Source organism: Phyllobates terribilis, unplaced genomic scaffold, assembly GCF_046119375.1.
Source record: "Phyllobates terribilis strain yellow unplaced genomic scaffold, ASM4611937v1 Scaffold_3__8_contigs__length_932513732, whole genome shotgun sequence".
In the NCBI taxonomy this organism is placed as follows: Eukaryota; Metazoa; Chordata; class Amphibia; order Anura; family Dendrobatidae; genus Phyllobates; species Phyllobates terribilis.
This window is the reverse complement of record NW_027362763.1, coordinates 382,641,082-382,663,139: the sequence shown is the minus strand read 5'-3', so window position 1 is coordinate 382,663,139 and position 22,058 is coordinate 382,641,082. Positions and strand designations below refer to the sequence as shown.

The window sequence follows — 22,058 nt, the reverse complement described above, 5'->3', positions numbered from 1 at the left end:
ATCTAATGAGATGTGCTGTACAAATAATTATCCCCAGAACAGAACAGCCGTACTCTGCAGAAACAGATGGGATACTACCGTACTTATGAATATATAATTTACAGCCAGCAAAGGCATTGACTAAACAGCAGGAGAATAAAAAGATCCAATCCAAGATGCTGGTGTAGTAGGGAAAAGAACAGTCAATCTTGGAATTTTAAACACTTTATCTTATAAGACTATGCATGCCACCATTTAAAAAGAGGACTGGTCACAACAAAAGCTAAAATTAAAAAGTTGATATAAATACCCTTTTAAAAATTGTTAGCTTCCCCTGATTCTGCCAGTTTATCCAATTTGTGATGTGTCACTCCATTGCAGAGATATTCACATAAGTTGCTTTTCGAGCACAATATCTGTAATCTCTGCTTGTGGTTCAACTAGGTGTTTCTCCAGAGTTTTCTCTGGGGGCAGGCGATTTCATCCCTCCCTCCAAGACACTGTCAGTCACAGCTCAGCAGCAGGTGCAGCAGTCTCAGATGCACCTAACACCCAATTGTACTACAAGCAGAGATTTCACATACCGCGCTCCAAAAGTAGTAAATGTGAATATCTCAGCAATGGAGCAACGCAGTGGAAAACAAAAAAAAGAGGTGGAATCAGGGGAGTTAAAGAATTTTTACAAGTTATTTAAATCTATTCTTTTCGCAAGTAACAAGTTCTCTTTAAAGGAAAAGTGCAATTTGAAAACATCTCTGAAGTTGATAAACAAAAAATCAATAAATAAACCCCTTAAGAACTCGCCTATGTTTTTTTAAAAAAATATATATTTTTTTTCATAGTGACACTACAGGCCATTTTCATGGGGTTCTTCCTATGGGATTGGTGCTTCGAATGTGCAAACAGCTCCATTAAGAAGTAAACCTTGCCTTTTAAAGGGCACCCACTTTCCCATTATGTCTCTGAGCAACATAATTGTACTTGTAAACGTAGATGGTAGAGGGAGGGGCACTAAATTGCAATAGTGACCCAAGCAGAGTCCAAATGGATTTCTAATTTGAACTCATTATTGCCAAGTATTGCTAATTTACTATATAGAATGGTTTGCTTTTGAAATTGTTTTTTGATATGTATAAAATATGTATTTGTTTTAAAATTGCCTTATACTCATAATGGTCCAGTGACCTAGAGTTTGATAATTAATGACACTTTTTATGGCAAGTAATCAATTTAGTAGTAGTGAATGGCCTACCTTTCCAGATATTTTTAATTGTAGTATGAGTAGTCTTTTTTGTTTTCACCATTTCCGTTTTAACTTTATTCATTATTACAGATTATACAACATTTTATTGGTAATTCGCAATAAAGGGGAAGTTGCCCATCACTGTTAAACTATAATTGCATTCGTCTAGTGAACATTGCAGTTTTAGAGCATGTAGTAATCTAGGAATACACAATTATAGTCACAAATCCACTCTGTGTTCTCCATCCAGAAAAGTGATAAGAGGGTATTTAAGACTGCAATACAGCCCAGCAGGATCCAACCCCTAACTAAAGACAAACTTCCCAAAGTGCATAGATAGGATTTTTCTTTGTAACCAAAGCCAGCTTCCGGGAACCTGAACTTGTGATAACTAGGGATGATATCTGACAGAAGGCCCTAGAGGCTCAAATTAAGTACGTGGCTGACTTAATTCAATATTTTGAGTCTAGTCTCAAAGTGCTAAAATCATGATGCCTGCAAACATAAATTTGAACGCATACATCATCACAAAAGGAAGATACTATACAGAGGTGCAAATACATCTGTCCACTCAGTGAATGCCGAGCTGTCTATACTACACAATAGCAGTGCAGTCACATCTTACTAGGACGTTACAAAAGAAAAAAATACTATGCCACTCAATGTTCTGTGTGAATTTATTGCATCAGGAGGTATAAAACAAGAGAAAGCCAGGCAGGGTGAGAGGTGACGTAAAGGCTCTGGCCATTTCAGCTACATCACCCTTACTCAGACCATTCACCAAGAGGGAACGTTATTAGATTACATATTTACATGTCAAATAAACACCCTCTAGTGGATTCAAAAAAGAACTACACATACAAATATTAAAATAGCAAATTAAATGTACCATAAAATGCAATAGGAAGAAAACAGCAATAGATGGAAGAGACAGAAAAGGAAGGTGATACCATAATTACAAAAACACGCCAAAATCATAAGTAAATAAATTATCAAGTGCCCCAGTCGGCATAATCCATTTTGCCTCTGTCAGCAACAATGCTTTATGGCGATCTCTGCCCATTTTCAAAAGAGCTACTCGATCAATGCTGACAAAAGGACACGGTGGTCACCTCTCTGGCAACTCCTAACACGCTCAATTAAAGAGTAGCAGTCGTTTTAATTCTTATTTCCTACAGTGGGTACGGAAAGTATTCAGACCCCTTTAAATTTTTCACTCTTTGTTTCATTGCAGCCATTTTGCAAATTCTAAAAAGTTCATTTCTTTTCTCATTAAAGTGCACTCTGTACCCCATCTTGACTGAAAAAAAAAAGAAATGTAGAAATTTTTGCAAATTTATTAAAAAAGAAAAACTGAAATATCACATGGTCATAAGTATTCAGACCCTTTGCTCACTATTGAGTAGAGGCACCCTTGTGAGCTAGTACGGCCATGAGTCTTCTTGGCAATGATGCAACAAGTTATTCACACCTGGATTTGGGGATCCTCTGCCATTCTTCCTTGTAGATCCTCTCCAGTTCTGTCAGGTTGGATGGTGGACAGCCATTTTCAGGTCTCTCCAGAGATGATCAATTGGGTTTAGGTCAGGGCTCTGGCTGGGCCAGTCAAGAATGGTCACAGAGTTGTTTTGAAGCCACTCCTTTGTTATTTTAGCTGTGTGCTTAGGGTCATTGTCTTGTTGAAAGGTGAACCTTCGGCCAAGTCTGAGGTCCAGAGCACTCTGGAAGAGGTTTTCATCCAGGATATCTCTATACTTGGCCGCATCATGTTTCCTTCAATTGCAACCAGTCGTCCTGTCCCAGCAGCTGAAAAACAACCCCCATAGCATGATGCTGCCACCATCATGTTTCATTGTCGGGATTGTATTGGGCAGGTGATGAGCAGTGCCTGGTTTTCTCCACACATACCGCTTAGAATTATCACCAAAAAGTTCTATCTTCATCTCATAAGACCAGAGAATCGTATTTCTCATAGTCTGGGAGTCCTTCATGTGTTTTTGAGCAAACTCTATGCGGGCTTTCATATGTCTTGCACTGAGGAGAGGCTTATGTCAGGCCACTCTACCATAAAGGCCTGACTGGTGGAGGGCTGCAGTGATAGCTGACTTTGTGGAACTTTCCCCCATCTCCCTACTGCATCTCTGGAGCTCAGCCACAGTGATCTTGGGGTTCTTCTTTACCTCTCTCACCAAGGCTCTTCTCCCACGATTGTTCAGTTTGGCTGGACGGCCAGGTCTAGGAAGACTTCTGGTGGTCCCAAACTTCTTCCATTTAAGGATTATGGAGGCCACTGTGCTCTTAGAAACCTTGAGTAATGCAGAATTTCTTTTGTAGCCTTGGCCAGATCTGTGCCTTGCCACAATTCTGTCTCTGAGCTCCTTTGGCAGTTCCTTTGAGCTCATGATTCTCATTTGGTCTGACATGCACTGTGAGCTGTGAGGTCTTCTATAGACAGGTGTGTGCCTTTCCAAATCAAGTCCTATCAGTTTAATTAAACACAGCTGGACTCCAATGAAGAAGTAGAACCATCTCAAGGAGGATCACAAGGAAATGGACAGCCATGTGACTTAAATATGAGTGTCTGAGCAAAGGGTCTGAATACTTATGACCATGTGATATTTCAGTTTTTCTTTTTTAATAAATTTGCAAAAATTTCTACATTTCTGTTTTTTTCCAGTCAAGGTGGGGTGCAGGGTGCACTTTAATGAGAAAAAATGAACTTTAGAAATTACCAAATGGCTGCCATGAAACAGAGTGAAAAATTTAAAGGGGTCTGAATACTTTCGTACCAACTGTAAACCAGTACTGCACATGCAAATAGGCAACTTTGTACTATCAGAAAATTCAGCTGCTTTCTCTGCAAGGAAGGGCTAATCACACATTCTCAAATTTCTCAAGCTACAGGTAAAATCTCTATTACTGAGATAGGAGATGGCAGCTGCTACTGATAAGATTTCATATAAAAGGGAGGAGAGAGAGAAGGGAGGAGCTCTGCCTCCAGCTCCTTTCTTCTTCATAGAATCTCATCAGTAGTAACCACCATCTCCTATCTCAGTAATGGGAAAATCAGTCTTCACTAAATACACATTTTACACACGAATTGAGAATTTTGAAAGCGATTGCTCTGTTGAAATGCTCCCTCTCACTGCACCTCTTTGCCTTTTTTATACCACTGAGGCAATAGATGCACACAGAAGATTGGTGAATTCTCCATGGTCTTTTTCTTCATCTGGGAACATGCTGTTTTGTATCTGTGACACCGTTAAACACCATCGTTATTCCACAATGGTTGTCCCTGATATCCGGAGCTTCGCAAGCTTAAGGCAGTAGTGCCATGTTCTAATACTTTAACATCTTACTAGGTCAGGCATATTTTATAATCCTATTTGTTTAGCTTTTTTCCCCTCAATGGGTTCCTTATTTCGGCTATATGATCAATACTAGCGCGTCTGTCTACAGCCTATCATAGTTGTGTAATTACATTTTTTACTTAAGTGACATCTGTCACCAAATTTCACAATACAAAATTACTACTAATACCTGACGAGACCGGTGTACTTGCTTTAAAAATGAATGTCAGAATGACTGTATAGTTCATTTTAGGCGTCCATGTAGACTTATAAAATGCTTATTTTATATCAGGGATAGTGTTGGGGAACAATAAAAAAGGATTGTACAGCTGTTCTGACAGATTTTCAATGCATCAAGTCTAAGATCTATTTAATAATGTATATAGTTTACATTGTGAAATCTAGCAGAGCAGTCCACTTTAACTTAATAGCTGACATGGGTTTTAACACTTGATCGTTGTGAAAAATAATTAGTCAAGAGAAAAAAACAAACATTTAAGCCTATTAATGCCAGATTACTTTGCTATTATGATAAAGACAATTACCATCCAATATATTAGGGTTATTGCAAGGTTAGGCTATTTTTTTTTTTTAATTTTTGCTTCATAGATAAAAATAAACGGCAAGCTTTATACAGAGACTTTAAATAGTTAGAATTGCCTAAATTTTGGTTGACAACTTACATCTGCATAATTTCTTTTACTAATAGTTATTAGTTTAACTACATTGGTCCAAGCTCTAGCTCTTCCCATCTCAGCTACTATGTATCAGGAACTGTATTATATATTATCTGTGACCCTTGGCAGAACTATAGGTACCGTACTTAGCAGCTGTGACAAAGAATTCCTAAACTCAGCTATGTGGAGAAGAGGAGGTCATGGGCACAATCAGCACAGTGATCGAACAGAATTACTAAGCCGGACTAAGGCTAAATTTTTTTATTTTTTTTTTAAATGAAAAAATGAAGCCTAATCATTTAAATGGAAGACAACGCGCTGAAATTATAAACTACTAAATAGAAAAAGTTGCACTTGAGATAATTGAAGCATGCGTCAACATTTACATAACTTGCTTAACCTTGGGGTACTCCACTAAATGTATTTATTTAGGGTCTGAGAAAAGGAAATACTTTTACAGTGAAATACGCTGAGGTATAATTAGCATTAATCGACATTCGCATTAGCCGTGCGGAATAATTAAAAGTACATCACTCTGTGAAATCTACATAACTATGTCCTGGAGATATTCTCATTAGTAATACTTTATCTACAGCTCTACCAAAAGGGACCTTAGTTTACAAGGTCAAACGCCAAATTACACAAACAGAAAATTGTAATTGCAGTAAAGTTAAACAGATGAGATTTAGATTTACCGCCAAGGTTGTTGATGGGCATTTACGCCCTAAATGATATTGAAGCCACAAGAGAAAAGCTCACCTTGTTATACATTGTTAGCAAAATACACTACTTCTGCCCACGTGTTACTCTCCAGGTAAGTGATGCACACACCCAGCTTTTCCCTCACCCCTCCAAATCGGAGCAACCGCAACATCATCAAAAGGGCCAATCGTTGCTATGGTGACCAGACGTCGTCATCCGGGTCACCAGGGTTAGCAAGCTTGTTAAAAAAAGTTATAGCTCTCAGAGGAAAGCGATGTACAAAATACTTATTTAAATAGCTCTTATTTTTGTAAATGTGCCAAAACATAAAAAAGTTATATATATGTGGTATCACTGTAATCAATCATACGGACCCAAAGAATAATGATTTATCAATTTTAACTACACGCAGAACGGCATTAAAAAAAAAAAAAAAAAAAACAATTCCTGAATTGCTGTTTTTGTTCATTCTGCCTCCCAAAAATTAGAATTGAAAGCGATCAAAAAATGTCACGTGTCTGAAAATGGTACCAATAAAAACATCAACAAGTCCCACAAAAAACAAGCCCACACATGACTCCGTTGGCCAAAATAATTATAGCTCTCAAAATATGGAGATGCAAAAACTAGTTTTTGCAATAAAAAAAAAAAAGAAGTGTCTTTTAGTGTGAGACAGCAGTCAAACAGGAAAAAAAACTACACTGCTCAAAAAAATAAAGGGAACACTCAAATAACACATCCTAGATCTGAATGAATGAAATATTCTCATTGAATACTTTGTTCTGTACAAAGTTGAATGTGCTGACAACAAAATCACACAAAAAGCATCAATGGAAATCAAATTTATTAACCAATGGAGGCCTAGATTTGGAGTCACCCCCAAAATTAAAGTGGAAAGACACACTACAGGCTGATCCAACTTTGATGTAATGTCCTTAAAACAAGTCAAAATGAGTCTCAGTATTGTGTGTGGCCTCTACGTGCCTGTACGACCTCCCTACAACGCCTGGGCATGCTCCTGATGAGGTTGCGGATGGTCTCCTGTGGGATCTCCTCCTAGACCTAGACTAAAGCATCCGCCAACTCCTGGACAGTCTGTGGTGCAACGTGACGTTGATGGATGGAGCGAGACATGATGTCCCAGATGTGCTCAATCAGATTCAGGTCTGGGGAATGGGCGGGCCAGTCCATAGCTTCAATGCCTTCATCTTGCAGGAACTGCTGACACACTCCAGCCACATGAGGTCTGGCATTGTCCTGCATTAGGAGGAACCCAGGGCTAACCGCACCAGCATATGGTCTCACAAGGGGTCTGAGGATCTCATCTCGGTACCTAATGGCAGTCAGGTTACCTCTGGCGAGCACATGGAGGGCTATGCGGCCCTCCAAAGAAATGCCACCCCACACCATTACTGACCCACTGCCAAACTGGTCATGCTGAAGGATGTTGCAGGCAGCAGATCGCTCTCCACGGCGTCTCCAGACTCTGTCACATGTGCTCAGTGTGAACATGCTTTCATCTGTGAAGAGCACAGGGCGCCAGTGGCAACTTTGCCAATCTTGGTGTTCTGTGGCAAATACCAAGCGTCCTGCACGGTGTTGGGCTGTGAGCACAATCCCCATCTGTGGACGTCGGGCCCTCATACCACCCTCATGGAGTCGGTTTGTAACCGTTTGTGCAGACACATGCACATTTGTGGCCTGCTGGAGGTCATTTTGCAGGGCTCTGGCAGTGCTCCTCCTGTTCCTCCTTGCACAAAGGCGGAGGCAGAGGTCCTGCTGCTGGGTTGTTGCCCTCCTACGGCCCCCTCCACGTCTCCTGGTGTACTGGCCTGTCAGCTGGTAGCGCCTCCAGCCTCTGGACACTACGCTGACAGACACAGCAAACCTTCTTGCCACAGCTCGCATTGATGTGCCATCCTGGATGAGCTTAACTAGCTGAGCAACTTCTGTGGGTTGTAGAGTCCGTCTCATGCTACCACGAGTGTGAAAGCACAACCAATATTGAAAAGTTACCAAAACATCAGCCAGAAAGCATTGGTACTGAGATGTGGTCTGTGGTCCCCACCTGCAGAACCACTCCTTTATTGAGGGTGTCTTGATAATTGCCAATAATTTCCATCTATTGTGTATTCCATTTGCACAAAAAGCATGTGAAATTGATTGTCAATCAGTGTTGCTTCCTAAGTGGAGAGTTTGATTTCACAGAAGTTTGATTCACTTGGAGTTATATTCTGTTGTTTAAGTGTTCCCTTTATTTTTTTGAGCAGTGTATATAACTCTGGTAATAAAACCAATTCTTCACCTGCTGTTGATTTGCTCACTCTGCCTCTCAAAGATCGCAGTAAGACTCAGCACACATTTATTCTGTGCTCTGCGTTGAGTGCTTACACCAGGGTTTCCATGTAAATCTCTGAAACATGTGATTCAGACAGAACCCCTGGTGGAAGATTCCCTTTGGACGTTGTCTGGCCTATGATCCGGTGGCGTCCGTCTTTTCAGGCATGCATAAAAGTGCAGTCAGCCATAGTTTTGTGCACTTCTCAAAAGAAGGACACCGCTAAACAGAGGCCAGATGGAGTCCAGAGTAACTCATCTGAATCACGTCATTCGTAGATTTACATGGAAACCCCGATATAAGTGCTCAACATACAGCACAGGATAAATGTGATAAAATGTTATGTAAAATGTTCTAATTTAATTCCCAAAAAGCAAGTCCTCACTCAGGCAAGTCATCTGTTAAAATATAGGGGGCTTCCACATTACTGGTAGTACAAAGACTCTGGAAAAGCGCTATGGCTCCTCACCTCCCAAAAGAAATTCTGCACTCCCAAATCCAAATGACCCCTCCCTTCTGAGCACCACAGTGTGCCTAAACCACATTTAGCATTTCTGTAGCGATGAGAGCCCGTTTAATTTACGGGTGCATGTGTCTAGAAACACAAGGTGAGCATTACGTACTGGGCACTACAATGTATAGGGGCACCAGAATAACAGATTTGCAATTTTCACTCCGCAACATCCATTGCTGCTTGTTTCTAGAAAACACCCATGGAGTCAAATCATCACTACACCTGTAGATAAATTCCCAAAGGGGTATAATTTCCAAAATGGGGTCACTTGAGGGGGGGATTCTGCTCTTCTAGCACTTAGTGACTTTGTATATGGAGTCCACTATTTTAGGAAAATCTGTGCATCAGGAGACAAATAGCACTCCGTTCCTCCAGAGTCCGGCTGTATGGCTAAGCAGCACTGTACAGCCACATATGGGGTATTTTTCCACATTCAGCAGAAATTGTATGACAAATTTTGGTTAAAATGTAAAATCTTGGGCTAAAAAAATGTAATTATTTTTGCTTCACTGTCCAACGTGTGCGCGCCAGTGTGCGCGCCCGTGTGTTTTTTTTGGAATATGATTCAGCACAAACAAGCTCCCTCCCTCCTCCCCTCTTCATAGACTGTGAAGGAATATGATGTGAAGCATTTAGTGAGCTGTACTCAGAGTCGGAGTCATGGAAATTGAGGCGTCTGAGTGGAAGGTTTGGCTTACCGACTCCACAGCCCTGCTTGCACATATTAGTCATTATCATTTTAGTAAACCGTATTATTTCATGTAGCCATTGTGTGTGTGAATCCAATTATTCTTGTGTCTTTGAATTTGTTACAAAACCAGCACAAACACTGCTTGATATTTAATGTAATTACAACGTTAGACCTCTATAAAAATGATAATTAACCTTACAGCCACAGTGTGCGATTCATGGAGTGAACAGTCCATTACAGCAGCAACTTTCACAGCATTAGAGAATAATCGTCATGTCAGAAGGAACAGACCACCAGAAGACTGGTTTCAGCTGTCACTATTGCGCTTTCACACATTTTTTCTATTTTGCGGTTTGAAAATCAACAAAAACAAAAATGAGCTTGGTAATAAGTCGATGTATTTATTCATTACATTATGTTTAGTCATAACAGTGAGATCCATATCTGTGACTGAACCCTAAGAAATCATAAATGTAAAAATGATTATGTACTGAAGAAATAGGACCAAAAGTCAATGACGGACTGGTGAAACACACACAACACTCGTGTCTCTTTTGCCACAAATAACTGGCGCCACTGGGAACAGATCAATTAGCAAGAAGAATCCTTTTTACACAAAAACTGTGCTGCTATTATTACAGGTAAAATGACAGCAGTGGTAAAGAACATTTACATTTGATCCATTGGTCACTGCGCTAGTCTCTCGTATTCTCTACAGACTTTTCTTATAATGGTTAGAAGTGCCACCTGATCCTGATCTGTCACCACATTATTATATAGATCTCGTAGTCCTGATGAGGCTGGTGTACTTAACTTACATCATATGTCGTGTCCCTGCTTTCGATGCTTAATGCCGTGAAATAAAAAGCTACAAAGAACCGTTAAGTCTAAAAATAAAGGACAAATAATACATTCCGATGATCAATATGACACAAATGAAAATAAGGGCTTTGATATACCAGACGAGAACAACCTAATAGATTCCCATTTAAAAATAATTCTAGTGTACAGTACAGTGGAGAAGAAAATGATCAACTGATTCTTTGCATTGCTCAAAAATTCAATACCCAACTGAAATCCTATGATAATATAAGAAAAGCAGCAACAGTGACATTATGTAAGGTTTTTTCCTCCAAATTACTACATAAGCAGTTTTGCAATAACATTCAGCACCAATATCAAATAGATAGTGCCATAGTAAGCACCCTTAAATTACACACACATGCAAAAGTATATACACACACAAACACAAAAGTTTGGCAATTCTACAGCGTTACTATATTATATTGGTTGTGACTTCTGTATTAATTGTTTCAGAAGCAGATGTACAATTGTCATTTCGCAGATGTATTCAAAGAAAAACAAAGTGACAACCTCCTGAAAGGCTTAAATCAGAGGTAACAAGCAATATGGCCGCAGCTCCTCTAGTTCGTTTTGAAAAAATGACCACATCAACGAAGCAGAAAAATGCCAATATCTTTAACCCCTTCATGACCGGAGCATTTTCCGTTTTTGCGCTTTCGTTTTTTGCTCCCCTTCTTTCCAGAGCCAGAATTTTTTTTATTTTTTGGTCAATATGGCTATGTGAGGGGCTTATTTTTTGCGGGACGAGTTGTACTTTTCAACCACATCACTGGTTTTACCATATAGTGTACTGGAAAACGGGAAAAAAATTCCAAGTGCGGTGAAATTGCAACAAAAAAATGCAATTCCACAGTTTTTTTGTTGTTGTTTTTTTACCACGTTCACTGAATGCTAAAACTGACCTGCCAATATTATTCTTCAGGTCATTCTGAGTTCGTAGACACCAAACATTTATAGGTTCTTTTTTTATTTAAGTGATGAAAAAAAATTCCAAGTTTGCTAAAATAAATAAATAAATGCCATTTTCCCGAGACCCGTAGCATCTCCATTTTTCGGGATCTAGGGCCGGGTGATGGCTTATTTTCGCGCCTGGGCTGACGTTTTTATTGATACCATTTGGGGGTAGATCCGATGTTTTGATCACCCGTTATTGTATTTTATTGCAATGTTGCAGCGACCAAAAAAACTTATTTTTGGTGATCAGATTAACTTTTATTATATTGATAGATCGGGCGATTCTGAACTCAGCGATACCAAATATGTGTATGTGGGGTTTATTTTTTATTATTTTAATTTTGAATGGGGCAAAAAGGGGGGTGATTTAAACTTTTATATGTTTTTAATTTTTAATTATTATTTTTTTTTATTTTTTTTTTTACACTTTTTGCTTGCTTCAATAGTCTCCATAGGAGACTAGAAGCAGATCGCCTCTATGTAGTAGAAATGCTCCTGTGCTATGAGCGCCGACCACTAGGTGGCGCTCAAAGCAATCTTTACATGATAACCACAGGGGTCTGCTGCAGACCCCGGGTTGTCATGCCCACGCATCTGTGACCCGTGATCACGTGACGGGGTCACCGATGGCGAGGTAAGTGACGCGCTTCCGGCGCGGAGCTGTAAAATGCCGCTGTCAGAGATTTACAGCAGCATTTAACTAGTTAACAGCCAAGGGTGGATCGCGATTCCACCCGCGGCTGTTGCGGGCACATGTCATCTGTATAAATCAGCTGACATGTGCCCGGTTCAGTGCGGGCTGGAGCCCGCGCTGAACAGGGGGTGCCGACGTGATGCGTACTATTACATACCACGTCGGAAAGGGGTTAAAGAAGTTGTCCACTACTTTCACATTGATGCCCTATCCACAGGATAGGGCATCAATGTATGATCGGCCGGGATTCCGCATGTGGCACCCCTGCCAATCAGCTGTTATCGGTGCCAGTGGCCGCTGGCCGGAAGTCCTTACCTCCCATTCAGTTGAATAGGAGGCGGATGTGCAGTAACAAAAGCTGGCCACTACAACTTGACGGCCAAGCACCGCAGGTAAGGACTTCCGGCTGTCGGCCCCCGCCACTGGCACCGATAACAGCTGATTGGCAGGGGTGCCTTGTGCGGGATCCCGGCCAATCATACTTTGATGCCCTGGACAACTCCTTTAAGTAACTGTATTAGAGTGACTTTGGTTACTACTCTGACTTCTGATTTAGTATGATATGGTCATGTTGTAATTTTACCTTGTAGGTGAAAACCCTCTCATATCAATGAAATAATTTTGTCCACCTTGCATATAGATTATTTTAGACAAAGTTATCAGAAATGGAGGAACGAGACTTGTTAATAAAGAAACTCCTGATTCCTAGCCTAACAATCCCGTGTAATGATGCCAAGTAGGCACTAGATACAGAATTATTCCATTGCCTCAATCCTTCGCTTTTATCTTACAGAAACCTAACAACACTATTAGCATTCTCTACCAGAAATCCATAATTCTCCATCTGTTTCGTCAAATTGATTTTATATTACAGCCTTCTTGGACTGGTGCATACAGTCATTAAATTACTGAACACTGCTCAATTCAACATAGCGATGTCCCACACTATCTGGAATGTGTGTATTTCACTTCTGTAAGAACTATACTGGCAATTACAGTCCAATGCAGAAGAGTCATATAGCTGACTGTTGTACAAGACCTGTGACCCAGAGCAGCCTCTTATTTTAAAAGGGATGTCCAGTAATTAAAAAAAATATGTACTAAAAATAAAAAATGTGGCAAAATAAAATATAACTTATACACATGTGGTTAATCTCTCTCCGCAGCGCCACCTCTTCTGTGATCCCACCAGTCTTATCCTGCAGTTATAAACAGAAAAACGGACTAGCACATCCAAGCTAGTGTGAATGAGTGGCAGCTAACAGTTCTAAGAAAAACCATAGCTGAACTCCGATATGCTAAGAATGGGGAATCTAGAACATTGGAACTGCATTACTGCCATAGATAATAGGTAAGTGCTACATTATATACATATGGAATTTTGGAAAAAATGGAACGGCAATATTGTTATTGAAAAATGTCCAGTTAAAAGAAGGTACTTATATACATTGGCAAATTTATGTGCCAAGTCCAACAGCCACCATCAAGGCGTACCTTATTGTTGGGTCCCTGTCCTGTATGTACATCATGTAGCACTTGTCTATTATCTATGCAGTAATGCAGTTCCAATGCTCTAGATCAGGGGTCTCAAACTCGGCTGGGTATATGGGCCGCACATGGAAAAAATTTGAATTTGGGGGGCCGCATTCTTTGTTCAATGTGACATTTTTAGTGATACCATTTTTTTTTGTATACACCTTTTGAACATTTTTTCCGTGTTTATTTTTTTATAGCTTGGGTCGTTATGGATGTGGAGATAATAAACGTGCACTTTTTTGTGTTTACTTTAGTTTACATATAAAACAGCATTTTTAGTGCCCAATATTTTTTCAGGCTTTATTTTTATTTTTTTGATTTTTACAATTTTGTTTCCCCCAATTGGCCACATACAGTAATATTGTCTTACAATTAGCATCATATAGTAATAATGGCAAACATCTTGTAGTAATGTTCCCCATCCAAGTCCCCATCTTGTACTAATGTGCCCCATCCAGGTCCCCATCCTGTGGCTATGTGCCTCATCCAGGTCCCCATCTTGTGGCTATGTGCCCCATCCAGGTCCCCATCTTGTGGCTATGTGCCCCATCCAGGTCCCCATCGTGTGGCTATGTGCCCCATCCAGGTCCCCATCTTGTGGCTATGTGCCCCATCCAGGTCCCCATCCTGTGGCTATGTGCCCCATCCAGGTCCCCATCTTGTGGCTATGTGCCCCATCCAGGTCCCCATCTTGTGGCTATGTGCCCCATCCAGGTCCCCATCTTGTGGCTATGTGCCCCATCCAGATCCCCATCTTGTGGCTATGTGCCCCATCCAGATCCCCATCTTGTGGCTATGTGCCCCATCCAGGTCCCCATCTTGTGGCTATGTGCCCCATCCAGGTCCCCATCTTGTGGCTATGTGCCCCATCCAGATCCCCATCTTGTGGCTATGTGCCCCATCCAGGTCCCCATCTTGTGGCTATGTGCCCCATCCAGGTCCCCATCTTGTGGCTATGTGCCCCATCCAGGTCCCCTCTTGTGGCTATGTGCCCCATCCAGGTCCCCATGCTGTGGCTATGTGCCCCATCCAGGTCCCCTCTTGTGGCTATGTGCCCCATCCAGGTCCCCATGCTGTGGCTATGTGCCCCATCCAGGTCCCCTCTTGTGGCTATGTGCCCCATCCAGGTCCCCATGTTGTGGCTATGTGCCCCCTGTGTTGTTCTTCACACACATAAAAAAAAAAAAAAGATGATTCTCACCTGTCCTCCGTTCCCTCGGCGGCCTTCCTGCAGATGTGGCCCGCAGGCACCACAGAGTCCGACCCCTTGACGATCCCGACCTGGTCCAGGAGGAGCCGCCGACAGCAGCGCTGCATTGCCGCACAGAGACTGTCTCCCAGCACAGCATTTTCAATGTCAGCCGCCGGCCAATCAGAGGCCAGCAGCTGACATCTGCATATGGCAATGACGTCATACTCGCTGCGCCGACACGCAGATATCAGCTGCTGGCCTCTGATTGGCCAGCGGCTGGCATTGGAAATGCAGTGCTGGGAAACAGTCTCTGTGTGGCAATGCAGCGCTGCTGTCGGCGGCTCCTCCTGGACCAGGTCGGGATCGTCAAGGGGTCTGTGCCTGCGGGCCGCATAAAGCAGCCTCAGGGGCCGCATGCGGCCCGCGGGCCGCGTGTTTGAGACCCCTGCTCTAGATTCACCATTCTTAGCATTTCAGAGTGCAGGTGTTTTTTCTTTTATCCTGTAGTTATGACCTCCCATATATGCACAAGTGACTGCTGCAGTCAATCTCTCCTTAGCAGACACGCACTGTCACCTGGACACTATCATTGCTAAAGCCAGTGATTAGCCACAGCGGTCATGTGTGTAAAAGGTACAGGATACAGGTCTCACACTGGTAACGCACGCTTTCATTTAAAACAAGCTCTGGAGGCAGATTCTCAGGGACATCTATGTCCGGCCATGGATCTAATCGGCTCGTTTACTTATTGAAAAGAACGTGGATTTCTTTGGAATAAGACATCCAGTGAGATCTAAACGTATCATTTATTCAGTTTCCTATGATCTGCATGCTCATATGGGCAGCTTAGGAGGGTTGATCCTACTGACAGATTCCCTTTAATCCCTTCATCACAGGGCGATTTTCCATTTAAATTTTTCCTCCTCTTCTTCCAAGATTCATAACTTTATTTTTCCGTCCCCATAGTCTACTTGTTTTTTTGTGGGATGATTTTACTTTCAAATGACACCAGTCATTTTATCATGTGATGCACTGGAAAGCAGGAAAAAAATTCCAAGTGCATTTTTTTATTTACCATGTTCACTATATGGTAAAACTGACCTGGCAATAGGATTCTCCAGGTAATATGTCTACACAGATACTAAACAAGTATTTTTTTTTAAAGAGAAAAAAGGTGAAAATTTGTTAGAAATTTTTCTTTTGGCTTTTGTCACCATTTCCTGAGACCCGTAACGTTTTCATTTTTCGGGATCTGGGGCTGTGTGAGGTCTTATTTTTTGGGCCCTGAGCAAAAGTTTTTATGGATACCATTTTGGGGTAGATACAATGTTTTGACAGCCTCCTATTGAAATTTTATTGTAACACTGCGGCAACGAAAAAAATCAAAATTCTGGAGTTTAATTTTTTTTTTTTTGTTGCGCTGTTTACCAATTGGATTAATTTACTTAATATTTTGATAGATCTGACTTTTAGGAGCGCAGAGATACCAAATGTGTGTTTTTTATTTAGTTTTTAATTGCTTTATTTTTCATGGGGCAAAAGAGGGATTTTGAACTTGTGTTTTTATTTTTCTCATTTTTAATTTTTTAATTTTTTTTTTTTTTTTAACTTTTTACTGTATTTAACAGTCCCCTTAGGGGACTCGATGCTGCGATCGTCTGATCTCTTGTGCTATACATAGCAGTGCATCAGCATCGCTATATGTATAGTGAAAATCACAGGCTGGCTTTAACAGGAAGAACATAACAGGTACGGGGGGTCATCAGCTGACCCCCAGCTGACATGGCAACTAATCGTCTCTCTGTGATCACGTCACTGGCGCATTAATGGGATAATGGAATGAGGTTCTCCCTGCTGGCGCATGTTAAGAGGTTTAGACAGTGGCGCACTCACATTGTTTTTGAAGCCGAAACAGTCTGTGGGATCTTTCCTGGTGCATCTTTTTTGGACAGGTTTTGCGGCAGCTTCCCCTCTGGTGTTTTTTTCCCTGTAAATTACAAATATAATGTGATAGTGGCTTCTAAGTGGAAGCCACCAGAAAAGTGGATCGATCACGTTTTTTAGCAGTTTAACAGCTTTCAATGCCTGAAGCGGTTAAAAGAAGTGTCAAATATGTATTAACATTGCTGTGCACATAATCATTCTTTTTGGTTTTGTTTCCGGCTTTCTCAGGCAGGTTCCAGGCAGAATCCAACTGAAAAAGACGTTATGAGCACATACCTTATACTCTGCCAGGGATATGACCTAGGGAGGCGTTGCACGTGCACAAGATTTTTACCATCACATTTGGCACAGATGGGTGGGTGGGATCATGGTCAGGGATAGTAAAAATTTTGCGCATGTGCGATGCCTCGCTAGGTCTGCGCATGCAGGATATTCCTATACTGTCATTTACTATCACCGACGTCGGCGGAATTATGGGCGTGGGAAGCCGTGCATATTCATTCTGGATTTACATACGATTGACTAGCCAGTGAGCGGCTGTAAATTCTCCAGTGCAAGAAAACTGGAGAAGCTACAGCAATAAACGTTACAGATTCTGAAACGGCGGCCCAAGCTTTATTTCAGGATACTATTCGTACCCTACTAAAAAAAACAAAAATCACATGACAGATTCCTTTTAAAAGAGGGAGTGTTTTTTTTTAATCCTTTCAGCACGCCTTGATTGCAATCGCATGTGACGATAGCTCCTTTGCAACCCGAGGTCATCTGATGATCTTAAGGTTATGTGAGCACAATCAGGAATTGCTTCCAGAAATTTCTGCAGCGTTTCTGCACCTCTTGGCATCAAAAATGCTGCGGAAATTCCGCATTTTTTGTGTGTTTTTGCCATGCGTTTTTTCCAATGTATCGTATAGGAAAAACGCAGGCAAATCCACACAAAGAGCACATGAAATCCTGTCAGGAACATTCCTGAACATGTGCACAGATCTTCCAAAATCCCATAGAAAATGCTGGGATAAGGTTTGCAATGCATTTATGGGGCCAAATTCGCCCGGATTTGCTGCATAAAAAAAGCACAGTGTGCACATACCCTAAGGTATGGTTCACCTGTTGGAAGGCTGTGCCACTGAAAGACTGACAGGTTTCATACACTGCAGTACATGAATACTAGAGTACATGCGATCAAAGTGAAAAATATTCATGTCCCACAGTGGAACCAAGAAAAAAAAAAAATAGATCACAAAAAGATGTTTCGCTACTAAAAATACAGCTTTTGGGTTATAAAAAAAAAAAGAAAACGTTACACATAATTGGTATCATTGAGTATAGAAGGACCTGAACTATAAAACGGTCACATTATTCTATTACTTTGTCATACCGATACAAAAACGGGAATAAAAAACAATCCAAAGTTATAATGTAAAAAATAATCCCTCATTCAGCTCTTTTGGCAAAAAAAAATAAAAGTTGCAGCTCTCATAATATATGGATGCAATAACATTCATTTTAATCAATTATTTTTAGTGTACAAAAGTATAAAAAAATAAGTCCCCACTCAGGTCCGTCATCAGTCAGTGGAAATATAAAGGGTTTCTACACTACTGGTAAGACAAATGCTCTGGATTCCATCAGGAACCTGTGGATTAAAAATACTCGTTATACCCATGTATCAATTCCCTAAGTGAATTTTCCAAAATGGGGTCACTTGTGGGTGGGTGTTTCTGCTAATCTGGCACCTCAGGGGCTCAAGCTAATGAAGCCCACAAGCTATTCAAAAGTAAATCTGAGATTTAAAAGCCAAGTAGCGCTCCTTCCCATCTGGTCCCTGCCATGAGCTCAAGCAGTAGTGTACAGTCAGTCAATTACATATGGGGTACTGCCACGTGCGGTAAAAATTGCATAACAAATCATCCTGTCCAATTTTCTCCTATTGATTAAAACTGAGGCTAAAGTAACATTTTAGAGGAGAAAAAATATATATGTTTTTCGTTTTCACAGCCCAAATGTTATAACATTCTTTGATTTAGTTTTTGGGTTAAAGATGCTCACCACAACTCTAGAGGAATTCTTTGTGGGGTTTAGTTTCACGGGGTCACTTGTGGGGGTTTCTGCTTTTTGGCCACCTCACTGGTTCTGCAAATGCAATATGGTGTCCAAATTTGCATTCCAAAAATGAAATTTGCATTCCTGGGTTTCCCAGCTTTGCCAGGTACCCAAATATTTGTTTTTTTGACCACATATGGAGTATCAATGAATTTTGAAGAAATTACATAAATTATAATGTCCATTATCTCCTATTACCGCCAGTGAAAATGATAAATTTGGGGCTTAAACATTTTACTGAATGAAATTTAATTTTTTGTTTTCACATCCAAGGCCACGGCCCCACTATCAGTATTTGGTCAGTATTCGGTCAGTATTTTTTCTCAGTAGTGGGAGCCAAAACCAGGTGAGGAACAATCAGAGAAAAGGTATAATAGAAACAAGTCACCAATTCTGCATTTATCACCCACTCCTGGTTTTGGCTCCCACTCCTGCATCCTTGTTTGGTAGTTTTCTGACATACAAGCCCCTCATGTTCACTTCGAAAGTGAAGTGATTTTTACATTTCATTGACAAATTACAAATTGCTGCTAATCACCTAACAAACCCAAAAAAAACAGGAGTGGTAAATGTTATTTAACACCAATTGTGTTTTGCGGGCATAAAAATTGAAATTAATTGCAATTTTTCTAATATTTTCACAAAATTCAGATATTTTCATATATAACCACACATTGTATCGTCCTAACTTATTGGGATATGTAGAAGCATTACATAGTTATTACCACATTAAGGGACACGTCAGATGTGAAAAACTTGGCCTGGTCAAGGTGAAAACCGGTTTTGGGGGGGGGGGTTAAAAGGGCTAGTGTTTTATCATCATTTTTCCCAAAAGGCAAAAAAGTCATGTATACACAAGCACACACAAAATTCTGAAAAAAATATAAAAAGAGGAGCTCTTGAGAGTAAGTGAATTATGCAAATTTTCTTGCTGTATGCATCCTCTCTGATGGCTCCCGTATTGCCACACCACCATCATCACATTCCCCAACCTCCCGCACCACAGACTCAATCAGCAGGTACATATAGCAGGTAATATATACTGTATGTTCCAAGTAAAGAAGTATCACACATTTGAAGTAATAAATAAGCCAGGTAAGTTAATGCATACCTTTTCAGAGTCAACCTTTCCCTTTGTAAATTCCAGCTTCCAGAACTGCAGCGCCTGTTCTAGCGTCAAACCAATGCCTTTCAGGAACAGACCATATTGCATGCGTCCACCATGACGAAGGTGATGGTTTTCCCTTAAAGACTTATGCAGTTGTCGCATACAGAGAGGGAATGATTTAGAAGCCAGCTGAAAAACAAAAAAATATATATTTAAATTTAAAAAAAAATCAGTACGATTGAGAACTAGATTTCGGGTATGTACACATGATCAGTAGTTGCAGCAGACAATTCTGCTGCAAATACAGGAGTGCTGGCAGGAAAAAACACGTAAAATGTTTTTTTGTTGCCTCATTTTTTTTTGCATACATTTTTTCCCCATTCATCAAAATGAGAGAAAAATGCTGAAAGAATTGACATGCTGCAGAAACTCCTTCAAATGTGCAAGGAAAAAATAAGCGATGTGTGCATGAGATTTCCGAAAATCTCAATTACTGTGCTTTTTTGTTGGGGAAAAAAACGCAACAAAAAAAGCAATTTGTGGACATACCCTTATTCCTGAATCCACCGCAGATCTAACGCTTATATAACTAATACTAATGTGCAGAAAATATGCTAAAATAACGTGAAAAAGAAGAAAATGTTCTGAGACTAAAGTTTCCCAGTACTTACCGCATCAAGCTGGTCAAGGGAAATTTTTCCGGTATTTCTTTGAGAACTAAAGTCTTGCCCAACATATGAATGACTAGGAGGAAGACAACAAGTAAAACAGTTATCTGCCAATATGTACACAGAAAAAGGAATAATGAATTTACTGGAAAAAAGGAGGAAAGCCAGAATGGAGTCTAGGAATGGGGGCAAACGTTATTGCTCAAAGCAATCATTCAGTTCTTTTATTTGCAAGGGTTTTATGGGGAAAAATGGCTAGAATCTGATTGCTGGCTATGGATAACATCAACATTCTTTATACATAATGCAGTTTCTATCTTGCATATCATTCCTCACTGCAATTTTTTTCTCTAGTGAAACTAAAAACAGGTGCCAGGAAAGGTAATGTGGATTAAAGGGGTTGTCTGGGATTGGATGAAAATTGCAGCAGACAATATAAACATAAAATAACCTTAATTATCATTTCCTATCCTGCCATTCCAGTGCCACAGCTCTGGTGGTCCCTGACCGTCCTGCTGTTAGTAATATGCTGTATATGATCCACGTGACCACTGCTCTCAGTGGTGATGGGGGCTTGTACACCACATGACTGGTGATGCCAGTAATGATGCATGACATGTGACCGCATGCTGGACTGGCGGGACCACCAAAGCAGCAGTACTGAGTTGGCGGGAGATATGAAGGGTAGATAATGTCTATTTTATGACTTAATCACTTATATACAGTTATGAGTATGCAACTGAAGTCTAAAACATTTGGGAATCAGTTTTTAAGCAAACGATAAAACTGATGATTGTGTGCAAATGTCGTATGTTAGTGATCAATTTCAATGCAAGTTACACCAGAACATGCTTATTAAAAGAAATGTGTATGGGTAAATAATAAAAAGGAGAAATTAAAAAGGTAAAAGATGTTTTTGCTCATTACTTTTTAAAGCTGCCATTGTTTTATTTGTACATCTGAAAATCTAAAATGTTATGGTGCTCGGGAGCAGACAAGAACACTGATAACGAGTGGTATACATAAGAGCTATACACAAACTGATCAATATCTCATTTCAACAGTTGTAATATCTGCTCGGACGGGTCTTGAAAAAAGAAAATGGTTAGTTTATTTCTACTCTTTATCACTGCCCAATCACAGAACATTTTCAGTCATTTTCTACTTTTTTAATTAAAGAGTTTTAAATTCTTAAAGCATTAAGTCAAATGGAAACTCAAGGTAGTCCAGTATTAAATGCAATTAAATTAAGCCCATATTTACAAAACAAGCAGCCGGGAATGTCACAATTACTCGCACGCTGCGCTACAGTTCTCCCACTGCTCTGATAGACAGGCTTTTACTAATTACACACCAATCAGACAAAAAAGAATAGACACAAAATAACTACATTGAGTGCGGGGCAAAAAAACAATGGAAAACAAGAGCAACAAGTACTGGAAATAAGAATTCGATTAGATGATAGCAGCAATATCATTGCTAATGCGGGCACATGTCTGTA

General features: G+C 40.4%; 1 protein-coding gene across 3 annotated transcripts in view; it reads right to left on the bottom strand.

Moving 5' to 3' along the window:
* PRIM2 (DNA primase subunit 2) overlaps nucleotides 1-22,058 on the bottom strand; it is a 164,385-nt gene that overhangs the window by 52,227 nt on the left and 90,100 nt on the right. For all 3 annotated transcript variants that reach the window (XM_073675471.1, XM_073675472.1, XM_073675473.1), the window contains exons 9-10: nucleotides 20,561-20,633; nucleotides 19,893-20,078 (exon numbers count right to left, since the gene is read on the bottom strand). In XM_073675471.1, coding sequence (XP_073531572.1) covers nucleotides 19,893-20,078; nucleotides 20,561-20,633 — 259 coding nt within the window. The remainder of the gene's footprint in view (nucleotides 1-19,892; nucleotides 20,079-20,560; nucleotides 20,634-22,058) is intronic.